This window comes from Trachemys scripta, chromosome 7, assembly GCF_013100865.1.
Source record: "Trachemys scripta elegans isolate TJP31775 chromosome 7, CAS_Tse_1.0, whole genome shotgun sequence".
Taxonomy (NCBI): domain Eukaryota; kingdom Metazoa; phylum Chordata; order Testudines; family Emydidae; genus Trachemys; species Trachemys scripta.
In genome coordinates, this window is record NC_048304.1 from 31786340 (window position 1) to 31798890 (window position 12551).

Below are 12551 nucleotides of genomic sequence, written 5' to 3' on the forward strand. Positions count from 1 at the left end.
CAGAGGCACCAGAACCGGGGGCTGGGCCCTCCCACTTTTTTAAAGTGGTGGGGCCTGGCCCATCCACTTTTCACCTGGGCAGATCCCATCCCCTTCCTCTCCTCTTCCCCCTGAGAGCCCCCCGCCCCAGCCATGACAGCATGGAGCCTGGCCAGGGAGCCTTGGCAGCAGCTGTGGGGAGCCACTTTTGGGAGGGCTTCGGCGCCCCTGACTGGTTCAAAGTCCTGTGTCCACTCCTGGGTACCCTGGCCAACCTCCAGAGGAAGGTCCTGGAGTTCTTTTGGCCAGGGAAGCACTGGGTCTCTTCAGGTGTCCTGAGCCTTCATCTGGAAGGGGGATGGTAGGGCCTGGTGCATACAAAGCCAGGTTCATACTTTCTGTCTTCAGGCTCTGCAGAGGCTCCTTTCTAGAGCTCATGGTGTGACATGGATCCAGTTATGGCATGCCTTCCTCCGCCACCTCTGAGGGCTCTGATATGACTGGCAGCTCTTTAACTCCAGCCAAGAGTCTCCCTCAAGATGCCTCTGAGCTGCTGGTCTTTTACCAAGACCTCCTCAATACCTGGAAGTTGACCTCTGCAGCTAGGTCCGTTGTGGCTACCGAGAGTGTCAACTCCCAGTTGAACCCTGGTTCCACAATCTACATCATGTGGCACAGGTGGTGGAGGTGCCCCCAGTGCACAGGAGATTGGTCCTGGCTGGTGTCATTAAAGTCGGAGACCTGGACTACAGTCAGCAGGACTAGGTGGATACTGTACACGCGCCTAGCATATGGGATTGTCCACCCCATGTGTCCCCCACCTCATGCTCCAGGATGGAAAGGCTGCCCTGTCCCCTGCCTCTGTATCTTTTCTTGAATGAGTCCTGTAGCAAGGTGTTCCCCACCCACCTGTATCCCCTGGCCCTTGCCCTGCAAGCCAGCTGCCTCAAACCTCCCATATGAGTGCCGCTTCCGAGCTGCATCACAGGAACAACTACAGAAGCTTGAACTCCATACTATCCATTTCCTCGCTTTTGTGTTCTGCCCTGATATGAAATGGGGGGACCGTTTGCCATCTGTGGAGGGCTAGGAGCCCCGGTGGGCCAGCCTGTATTCCACCTTGGTTCCACAGCCTGCTGGGGATATAGGTTGGCAGCTCCTCCATGGAGCCATGAGCACGGACACAATGCGGACACGGTTTTCAGACTCCCTGACACTTGTTTTCCTTGTGGCGAGAGGGAAACCTTGAGGTATGCATATTTACTGTGCACCAGCTTGCAGCCATTTTCCTGCCTCCTCCAGAACCTCTTGCTGAGGTTCTGGCTTCACTTTTCCCCGAACCTTTTTATTTACGCTCTCCCGATCTGTGGCCACGTGAAGTCACGGGACCTCCTCGTCAATCTCCTCCAGGAGTTGGCCATGTATCTACTAAGGAAGGGGGGGTAGGACAGGGGGGTTTCTTGCAAACATGATTGTGGGGCTCAAATTTGTGCACTTGTCAATTCATGTCTCTGGGCAGAGTTCCTCTAGGCAGTGCCCATTAGCTCCCTGGACTCTTTTTAGGAGTAGTGGCCGCTGTCTAGGATCCTCTACTCAGTGTCCCCCTCTGGAACCCTGCTTGTAAAAGTACAACCCTCACTCCCATTCCTGTCTTTTTCATTTGTTGTTCCCCGAAATTAGTTGATCCCGATGTTGGATTTTTTTGTCCTTCCCCTCTGAGGACGGAGAGGACTTCTGGTTTACTAGATGGATCCCCTTTGAGGATTCATCGCATACATGGGGCCAAATAGGCCTGAAGCAAGGCAGGGACAGCCCTTCTGTGTGACTCTAGGACCTCCATTCACTTCTGGGTCCCCTTCCTGCCAGAGAGAATGATGGCAGATTGGAAGGTGTTCTAAGAGAAGAACAGCCAAAAATGACTGGAGGGACTGACTCAGGTGTTAAGAATAAAAATTGCTAAATAAGTCTAAGCTTGGGTAAGAACTGACTGAGAGGCATGGACAGGGACAATGGCTGAGACAAACGAGGGGGTTGTTGAGGGGCATTCAAGAGGTGTGGCTGGCAGCAAGTGCCTGAAATTGACAAGAGAGACATTCAGGGCTGAATAGCAGGAACCTATTCTTAGCAGCAAGAGAAGGTTTTCTGTTCTACACAGGCTCTTATCCCACTCTCACCACTGCAGGATCTTTGCATTATGCAATAAGACTAACATCTGCCCCATGGGGGTCATTCTTTCTCTTATCCTCTACCAAGGGGGAGAATCCTGCATGCCATGGTTTGTTTAGGTAGGGTTGTGTCTATGTCCACACTGTTCTGTGTTTATGTCAGAGAAGGCTGGTTGGAGAAGTGAGTCTGGCACTAGAAGTGGAAGTCAAGCAGGGTTGGGATGGTCCTTGTTTCCCAGAGGATTTTGTTCCACATTTTTGGACCAGCCGCTGAGAAAGTTTGGTCTCCTGCACAGACAAACTTGGTCTCCTGCTGGCTTTCCCCCCATTTGATTTTCCTCTCCTTTCTTTCACCCTTGAACTCCCATGTCTTTGTAGATCTCCCTGCAATCCTGGCACATTCCAGAGTTCTATGAATACAGACTATTGTGTTCTTTTAAAATTGCATTTAAGAATTTGAGGTTTTATTGGCAAAGGTAATAACAACAAATCAACACTGCTATTTCAGAGAGACCATTTAGGAAATAGCACTCATACGAAATCCCAGCTCCCGTCCACAAGCCCCAACCATGTCTACATACATTGTTATCAATTATGTTGTGTATTGTGATGACGTCTAGAGTCCCAGTCATGGACCCCCATTGTGCTAGGTGCTGTACACATGCAGAACTGAAAGATGGTCCTGCCCCAAAGAGCTTGCAATCTAAGACCACATCTACTCTCAAAAGTTTTGCCAATAGTATTTTTGCCAGCATACGCGGCTGCTGTTCCAATGTCACCAGCATGGCCTTTGCCAGTACCACGCAACCTCACTGTGAGAGACTGTGTCAGCAAATGACACGCTGCACTGTGAGTAGGTACCTGTGCCTCCTGTGTCACTGTCCAGCACACTGCCTTGTGGGTCATTTTTGAAGTAGGGGCAGGGACTTTTTGTTCTGTTTGTAGAGCACTGAGCACCAAGGGGTCCTGTCTAAGGTCCCTAGGTACTACGGTAACACAATATAAGAATAGTGAATAATGCCAGCACTCCCTTGGGTGAGCACATCCCTTGGTCTAAATAAGGATAAAAGGTGTGTTTTTAACACATGTTAAAATCCTAGTATAGACAAAGTGGCTGTAGGTTTAATATGGGTTTACCTTGACAAGCTAACGTGTTAAAACTGCATCTCACCTGGTCTGCACTATGATTTCACTATGTTAGTTAACAGATATGGGCTAACACGTGTTAAAATCACACCTTGTTCCCTAGGAAAGACAAGACTGGAGTGTAGCTAGTGATTTAACCCACATCTGTGCTAAACAGACCCTGCCTAATGCCCATAGTGTACCCATCAGCTCCAGGGTTGAGAAAGCATAGTTCCTGCCATGCCAGGAGCAGTAAGGGAGGTCAACCCATTATACTAGCATTAGAAGAATAAAGGTGACGACACTGAGCACTTTATAACACCCCAGAGATTTATGAAATCTCCCAATGCCTCTGCTGTACTGTTGTACAGCCAGGGGCAAGACTGTGCATAGAACCCAGGAGTCCTGACTCCCAACACCCTGCTTTAACCACTAGACCTCTCTCCTCCTGGAGCTGGAAACCAGGGAGCCTGACTCCCAGCCCTCTGCTCCAATCCACTAGACCCCACAGAATGGAAATAGATCTCAGGAGTCATGACTCTGAGCCCCCCTATTCTGATCCATGAGATCCCACTCACAGAACCAGGAATACACCTGAACCCCCACCCTATCCCCATCCTTCTAACCACTAGACCCTACTTCCTGCCCCTTGCTCTAACTACTAGATTCCACTCCCAGAACTAGGAGTCAAACCAAGACGCCTTGATTCCTAGTCCAGGCTATGCTTATGCCTTTGGGAAACTGGTTCACAGCTGAAGATGACTGGGCATCATTGCCTGTGATTGCATAATGTGGATTGCCACGGGCACACAGGGGTGAAAGAAAATGCAGGCCTGTTATTTACCAGGCTGCACGTGGCAATAGACTATATTGGTAAGGGATGCAAGGAGAGTATGGGTCACGATGCAAGCTGCAGACACACACACACAACTAAAATGAATCAATTTAAAGTTTTATTGGGGATAATTACAAGGGGTAAGGGAGCAGCGTTTGATTAGCTAATAGAGTTAACGAAACTTAAAACACACAATGACTAAAATATCTACTAACAATATTTATAAACAAAGATGCAGCAATTAGTAATAACTGATACTTACAAATACAAACCAACGCATAACGACCGGCAAACGTAGACACTCTGTTTGAAACACGTGAGCTGAGAGAGAGGCTTCGAGGTGATCAGGCTCGGTTACGGGTGTACACAGTATACACAGGATTCGTTTTTCTTTCTCCTCTCCCTGCCTGCACATGGCAGGCAGCCCATAAAGTACCAACTATGACATCATAGAAGTGTCATAGGGGACGGGGCCCAAAACCTGTTTGTGTTCGTTTCTGATTGGCACAAGCAAAGTTTACACCAAGTAGGGGAGCAGGTGCCTCAAAGTCTGGCTTCGCCCCCAAAAGGTGAGGAAATGCATATTGCTATAGAATGCGTGCAACACTGAATGACAAAAGAAGAGGCCAGGGCAATACCGGTATGGGCAAGTTTTACAGGATGCAGACAGGAACTCATCTCAACACATAAGTATCACAGTTCAGTGCCAAGCACACGGCATATGGAACAGCTTTTAAAGCCACACAGGTGGGATCCTATGCTGGGGAAAGCTGGACACAGCATGGACTGTGCTACTGGACACAGTTGTTTTGGATGAAGAAAAGGAGGGGCATTCCTGGGAAGGGAGGCGTGGGCATAAAACAGGTAACCCCTTCCTTCGCAACACTCAGGGTCACATTGGTGGAGTGCAGCCAAGCCTCTAGGTCCTGCAAGCTGCAGTGGCAAAGCAGAGAGACCTCCTGGAGATTCAGGAATGCTAGTGCCTGGAGCGGCTGAAGAACAGATGGTGACAGGGTCACCAAGGGGTTACCCTGCAGCCCTAGCACCTGCAGGGAGCGCAGGTCCCGGAACAGCCCATCAGGAAGCATGGCCATGAGGTTCCCAGATAGGTCCAGAGCCTGGAGAGACACCAGCCCCTGGAAGAGGCCCTCAGGTAAGGTCTGGAGGTTGTTTCTGCTGAGATTCAAGGCTGCCAGCCTGTCTAGATGGTGGAAGACATCCACACAGCCCCCTGCATTCCAGACGATATTCAGGGAGTTCTCGGAAAGGTCCAGCACCCTGAGCTGGCTATGCCTGGGCATGGCTCTGTCCTGGTGCTCAGAGCACCTTGAGATCAGGTTGTGTGAAAGGTTCAGGAACTGCAAGGCAGGGATGCCCCTCAGCTCATTCCAGAGCTCTCTCAGGTCTTGCATGCGGTTGGAAGACAAGTCGAGGAAGGTCAGATTCGTGGAAAGCTTCCCGATTCCCCAGGCGTCCTTGATCCTGTTCTGGCCCAGCAGCAGGCGCTCCAGGACAGGGAGCCGCCCTGGCAGCACGCGCGAGAGGGCATTGTCCTGCAGATTCAGCGTCCGCAGGGTCCTCAGTCCCTCCAGGGCATTGTGCTGGATGGCCCCAATGTGGTTGGACTTGAGGTTGAGGTGCAGCAGTGGGGAAGAGCTTAGGCTCTGGAGAGCCTCTGTGTTCAGCTCCCCCAGCAGATTGTGGGAGAGGTCCAGGGTCCAGAGGTGCTGCAGTCCAGCAAAGGCCTCCCCACGGATCTCGTGGATCTGATTGGATGCCAGGCGCAGTGCACGCAGCTCAGGGAGACCCGAGAAGACCAAAGGCCCCAGCTTGGAGAGGAAACCATGAGACATGTCGAAAGAGAGGACCCTGCTCTGGCTGAGCCCTGAGAAGGTGCTGGCAGAGAGGCCCCGCAGGTTATTGAACCCGAACCCCCTCCCAATGGCCCCCGAGTGCTGCAACTTCAGATGCCGTATCTGGGCACCTGCCATGACCTTAAAGAACCGTTCAGCACTACCCACATCCCAGGGGTTGGAGGATACATCCAGGGTTTCCACTCTGATGTTGCGGAAGGGACTGGGGCAGGAGTGGTTGTACCGAGGGTCCCTATAGGACAGCAGATTGGATGAGAGATCTAGGAGGGACAGGTGTCGTCCCCCGAGGTGGGTCAGATCCTCCCCGCAGATTGTCTTGATCTTGTTAAGCCGGAGCTGGAGGACAGCCAGCAGCTTCAAGCCTTGAAAAGAGGAATCGGGTCTCAGCCTCTTTATCTGGTTCCCTGTGAGATCCAGCCTTTTGAGGGACACTAAATCCTGGAAGTAGCCACCCTCCAGCACGGTCTCATCAAGGCCATTGGCATCCAGCAGGAGCACCTCGAGCTGCCGCAAGCCTGCCAAGGCCGTGGGTTGGAGGCTCAGCTTCCTGTTGCCCCCGAGGTCCAGGAACGTGATGTTGGCCACCTTCTCAAAGGCCTTCTCTCCAATGGAGAGTGATCCCCCCAGCTGAGATCCCAGAGACAGCTTCCTGAGCCTCTCCAGCCTGGGGAAGGAGGAGGCCGAGATGTTGGAGAGGAGGTTGAAATTCAGCAGAAGGATCTGGGTGGATGGGTCAATTTCTGGCAGTGTCTCATGGTGTTGAGCTTGGCAACTGGAGACCACTGAAGACTGGACCCTGGAGGCGTGACAGCTCTGAACTTCAGCCAGGGCAGGACTAGAGCCCAGCAACCAGAGCGCTAGGAGCCAAAGTTGTCTGAGCATAGTGGAACCTGCCAAAGAATAAGAACGATGTTACTCCACAGCACCCACTCCTGTAATGGGACATTTATACTGTGCCTGCTAGTGGTGCTAAGTGCAGGTACAACCCATACCCATTCTGTGCAGCATGCTAGCCCCCACCAGTGACGGCTGGGAGATATATAGTGGTTGATGAGGCTGCTACAGGCATAATAAAGCTGTCTCTCTTAGCCCAGGCAGTAGAGGTTCTTGCTTGAGATCCCAGGTTTGATTCCTACTACTAACAACCCACCCAGAGGACTGGTGTTATACAGAGATAGCAAGATATCTAAAAGGGGACTGGTCTACTGCTATTGATTTTAGCTGGAAGGTGCTCAGACACCACTATGATGGGCGGCAAGATAAAACCCATAGATAGTGGGCTTCTGCCTCTCCCTGGGACAGCAAGAAGGGTCTCCAGAACTGGTAAGACTCTGTCAAAACATATGTTTTTTTCTGACAAAACGTGGCTTTTTGTCCAAGACTGAGTACTTTGTGGAAAATTTTCATTTCATGGAAAAATTTCCACTTGTCTGATTAAAAAACCTGGAAACTGAAAAATGTTTCAGTAAAATAATGTTGGTTTTGGGTAAAAGTTGTTCATCTTTTGGTTAAAAATCAACTTTTTATCTTCAGTGTGTTTTCTTGGGTAATCATTTTTGGTTTTTGAAAAACAATATTTTTTAATGGAAAACTGGAAAAAATTGCCCCCCCGTTTTCGTATTAATTTTTTCCTCACAGAAACAAGAACTTCCCACAGGAGCTGTAATTTATTAAAATAATAAAGACACTTGGCGTTTTCTGAGCAGCTCTGCCTCTAACTAAGAGCCTGGGCTTGGGTCGAATATGGAGAGAGAGGGCCATCCCAGGTGCTATGGGGCTAGTAACTGGACTCTTTGTGGGCTGGATAGGGTCTCAAGTGAGGTGTTTGTACAGCACCGGGCACAATGGGGCCCTGGGCCATGACCGGGGCTCCTAGGTACTACTTTGATACAGATCATTAAGGTGGAAGAGGGTCTGTCTGTGATCCCTGCCCTGAGTAGGTTGCAGGGCAGGAGATCTTAATCTGGGGGTCACAAGCAGGTGACTTCTCTTTCTTTCCCAATTTAAGAACATAAGAATGGCTTTACTGGGTCAGACCAAAGGTCCATCTAGCCCAGAATCCTGTCTTCCGACAGTGGCCAATGCCAGGTGCCCCAGAAGGAATGAACAGAAAATCATCAAGCTCCGTCCCCTGTCGCTCATTCCCAGCTTCTGGCAAACTGAAGCTAGAGACACCATTCCTGTCCATCCTGGCTAATAGCCATTGATGGACCTATCCTCCATGAATCTATCTAGTTCTTTTTTGAACCCTGTTATGGTCTTGGCCTTCACAACATCCTCTGGTAAGTAGTTCTACAGGTTGACTGTGCGTTGTGTGAAGAAATACTTGCTTTTATTTGTTTTAAACCTGCTGCCTATTAATTTAATTTGGCGACCCCTAGTTCTTTTGTTATGAGAAGTAGTAAACAACACTTCCTTATCTACTTTCTCTACACCAGTCATGATTTTATAGATCTCAATCATATCTCCCCTTAGACATCTCTTTTCCAAGCTGAAAAGTCCCAGTCTTATTAATCTCTCCTCATACGGAAGCCATTCCACACCCCTGATAATTTTTGTTGCCCTTTTCTGAACCTTTTCCAATTCCAATATATCTTTTTTGAGATGGCATGACCACATCTGCACACAGTATTCAAGATGTGGGCGTACCATGGATTTATATAGAGGCAACATGATATTTTCTGTCCTATTATCTATCCCTTTCTTAATTATTCCCAGCATTCTGTTCGCTTTTTTGACTGCCGCTGCACATTGAGTGGATGTTTTCAGAGAACTATCCACAATGACTCCAAGATCTCATTCTTGAGTGGTAACAGCTAATTTAGACCCCATCATTTTATATGTATAGTTGGGATTATGCTTTCCAATGTGCATTACCTTTGCATTTATCAACATTAAATTTCATCTGCCATTTTGTTGCCCAGTCACCCAGTTTTGAGAGATCCTTTTGTAGCTCTTCACAGTCTGCCTGGGTCTTAACTATCTTCAGTAATTTTGTATCATCTGCAAATTTTGCCATCTCACTGTTTACCCCTTTTTCCAGATCATTTATGAATATGTTGAATAGGACTGGTCCAAGTACCTACCCCTGGGGGACACCACTATTTACCTCTCTCCATTCTGAAAACTGATCATTTATACCTTCCCTTTGTTTCCTATCTTTTAACCAGCTAACAATCCATGAATGCACCTTCCCTCTTATCCCATGGCAGCTTACTTTGAATAAGAGCTTTTGGTGAGGGACCTTGTCAAAGGCTTTCTGAAAATCTAAGTACACTATATCCACTGGATTCTCTTGGTCCACATGCTTGTTGACCCCCTCAAAGAATTCTAGTAGATTGGTGAGGCATGATTTCCCTTTACTAAAACCATGATTTGTTGACTCTTCCTCAAGAAATTATGTTCATCTATATGTCTGACAATATTGTTCTTTATTATAGTTTCAACCAGTTTGCCTGGTACTGAAGTCCGTTTTACAGGCCTGTAATTGCCGGGATTGCCTCTGGAGCCCTTTTTAAAAATTAGTTATTAGCTATCCTCCAGTCATCTGGTACAGAAGCTGATTTAAATGATAAATGATACAGTTAGTAGTTCTGCAATTTCACATTTGAGTTCCTTCAGAACTCTTGGGTGAATACCATCTGATCCTGATGACTTATTGCTGTTTAATTTATCAATTTGTTCCAAAACCTCCTCTAATGATACCTCAATCTGGGACAATTCCTCAGATCTGTCACCTAAAAAGAATGGCTCAGGCTCGGGAATTTCCCTCACATCCTCAGCCATGAAGACCGATGCAGAGAATTCATTTAGTTTCTCTGCAATGGCCTTATTGTCCCTTATCGTCTCCTTTAGCACCTCAATTGTCCAGTGGCCCCACTGGTTGTTTAGCAGGCTTCTTGCTTCTGATGTACTTAATTGCTATTACTTTTTGAGTCTTTGGCTAGCTGTTCCTCAAATTCTTTTTTGGCCTTCCTAATTGTATTTTTACACTTCATTTGTCAATGTTTATGCTCCTTTCTATTTTCCTCACTAGGATTTAACTTCTACTTTTTAAAGGATGCCTTTTTGTCTCTCACTGATTCTTTTACTTTGTTGTTTAGCCACGGTGGCTCTTTTTTTGGTTCTCTATGTTTTTTTATTTGGGGTATACATTTAAGTTGAGCCTCTAGTATGGTGTCTTTAAAAAGTTTCCACGCAGCTTGCAGAGATTTCACTTTTGGTGCTGTACCTTTTAATTTCTGTTTAACTAACCTCCTCATTTTTGTGTAGTTCCCCTTTCTGAAATGAAATGCTACTGTGTTGGGCTGCTGTGGTGGATATTACATTTAATTATATTATGGTCAATATTACCAAGCGGTCCAGCTATATTCACCTCTTGGACCAGATCCTGTGCTCCACTTAGGACTAAATCAAGAATTGCCTCTCCTCTGGTGGGTTCCAGGACCAGCGGCTCCAAGAAGCAGTCATTTAAGGTGTCAAGAAACTTTATCTCTGCATCCCGTCCTGAAGTGACATGTACCCAGTCAATATGGGGATAATTTAAATCCCACATTATTATTATTATTGAGTTTTTTATTTTAATAGCCTCTCTAATCTCCCTGAGCATTTCACAGTCACTATCACCGTCCTGGTCAGGTGGTCGGTAATATATCCCTACCGCTATATTCTTATTATTAGAGCATGGAATTTCTATCCATAGAGATTCTATGGTATAGTTTGATTAATTTACGATTTTTACTTCATTTGATTCTACGTTTTCTTTCACATATAATGCCACTCCCCCACCAGCACGACCTATTCTGTCCTTCCGATATATTTTGTACCCTGGTATTACAGTATCCCACTGATTATCCTTATTCCACCAAGTTTCTGTGATGCCTATTATATCAATATCCTCATTTAATACGAGGCACTCCAGTTCACCCATTTTATTATTTACACTTCTAGCAATTCTATTCTAGAAATACCAATTTCTATTGTGCTGTAAGGTGCAGGTACAAGTAAAGCCAGGAGGCTCTCCAGGGTAGCTGAGCATGCCTTTCTCTTCCATCAGTGTCCTCATATCCTGGCTACCTCAGGGACTGGGTACAGGGCACTGTGCGTTGAGGGAATGGGGAGATCACTGGATTCCCTCTCCAGGGCAGTGACTGCTCGCAGTAACCAACAACTGCCCAGTAGCATCTGAGAAATGAGCGTGACCAGTCTCAGCTCAGCTCCCAGGGAACCAGGTGACCATAACTGGCCCCTTCATCTCAGTAGAGGGCCGCAGGGACAGGGCTCCCCTCTAGCAGCCATACTCAAAAGGCAGCACCCAGGCATGCTGGTCGGGAAGCTTGCACTGCAGGCATCCTGCTCTATCCCTTTGCAGAACTCCCCCTCCCACCCAGCATCTCCCCCATCCCTACCAGACCCTCTACTCACCCAAAGGGAGCGAAGATTTGTGCTGGAGACACCGCACAGCAGCCACGTTCACCACCTGCGCCCTCTGCCATCCACCCATCTGCTCCGGCTTTATTTAAGCCCCCACCACGGAAGAAGACAGCTGCTCCCAGAAGGCTCCGGCCCCCACCTCAGCTGCTGTTTACTCAGCGGGTGTTCAGGAACTTGCGAAATGGGAAGTTGGGGGAAATTCCCCTCCTGGCCCCCTCCTGCAGTTATTGCTTCCTCGGGCCTTTGCGGTGAACAGTTGCGGGTCACCCTAGCAAGCTGGTGTGAGCGGCCTTACATCTTCTTGAGTCAATGAGCCGCAATCCTACTCTCAGCCCTGCTGCTCTAACCACTAGACATCACTTCCCACCCAGAGCTGGAACAGAACCCAGGAGTCCTGACTCCCAGTCTCCTACTTATACCAGTAAACATGGGAAAGGCTGGCCACTTGGACAGGGGCTCTCGTGACCTCAGGATGCTTCAGACCAAAACCTTGTGCAATCTTGGCCCCTGAGGCAGATTCCTTCTTCATTCCCACTGGTGACCAGCTCCAAGCCTGAAGAGTGAGGCTGGAGAACCCCTGGGTTGTTGCTGGCTTGGACACACCCTCCCTGTGTGCGCATGAGCAGATCACTGAACCTCTCTGGGCCTCAGTTTCCCATCTGTGAAATGGGAAGAATAATTGTTCCTCTGCCTTGTCTATTTAGATTGTCCTGGGATAGGGTCTGACTCTTATTGCGTGTCTGTGCAGCACCTGGCACAATGGGGCCCCAATCTTGATCAAGCATAGGCAGCCCCCAGCACAATGGGGGCCCCACTCTTGGTCAGGGTCTGTGAAGCACCTGGCACAATGCAGGTCCTAATCTTGATCAGGGTTTGTGCAGCACTCCATACAATGGGGCTCTGATTTCCGTCACCGTTTGTGCTACAATGGGGCCCAAGTCTCAGTGAAGGACTGTGCAGTGCCTGGCCCAATGGAGCCCGGTCTCATTGGGGCTCTGTAGGGGCTACTGCAATGCCAAAGGTAAATGCTGCTCCAACACTGAAATGGTAACCGGGGGCCCTAGCCAGGACCACGTTTTGGCGCTATGTTAGGAGGGAGGAAAAGGAGACAAGACTCGCAGCTGGAACTGCTCTGTGATG

The 12551-nt window shown here is 48.6% G+C and overlaps 1 protein-coding gene across 1 annotated transcript; it reads right to left on the bottom strand.

Moving 5' to 3' along the window:
• Nucleotides 1-4679: 4679 nt before the first annotated feature.
• Nucleotides 4680-12138, bottom strand: LOC117881017 (toll-like receptor 5). The gene is made up of 2 exons (XM_034777773.1): nt 11403-12138; nt 4680-6868 (listed from the first exon to the last, which is right to left on the bottom strand). Exons 1-2 carry the CDS (start codon nt 11479-11481, stop codon nt 4896-4898), a joined length of 2052 nt encoding a protein of 683 aa, XP_034633664.1. The 5' UTR covers nt 11482-12138; the 3' UTR covers nt 4680-4895.
• Nucleotides 12139-12551: the final 413 nt, after the last annotated feature.

Coding starts and splice junctions, on each gene's coding strand:
- LOC117881017 (XM_034777773.1), bottom strand. CDS start 11,481: ATGGGTGGATGGCAGAGGGCGCAGGTGGTGAACGTGGCTGCTGTGCGG. Junction 6,869..11,402: donor CAAATCTTCGCTCCCTTTGG/GTGAGTAGAGGG, acceptor ATTCTTTGGCAG/GTTCCACTATGCTCAGACAA.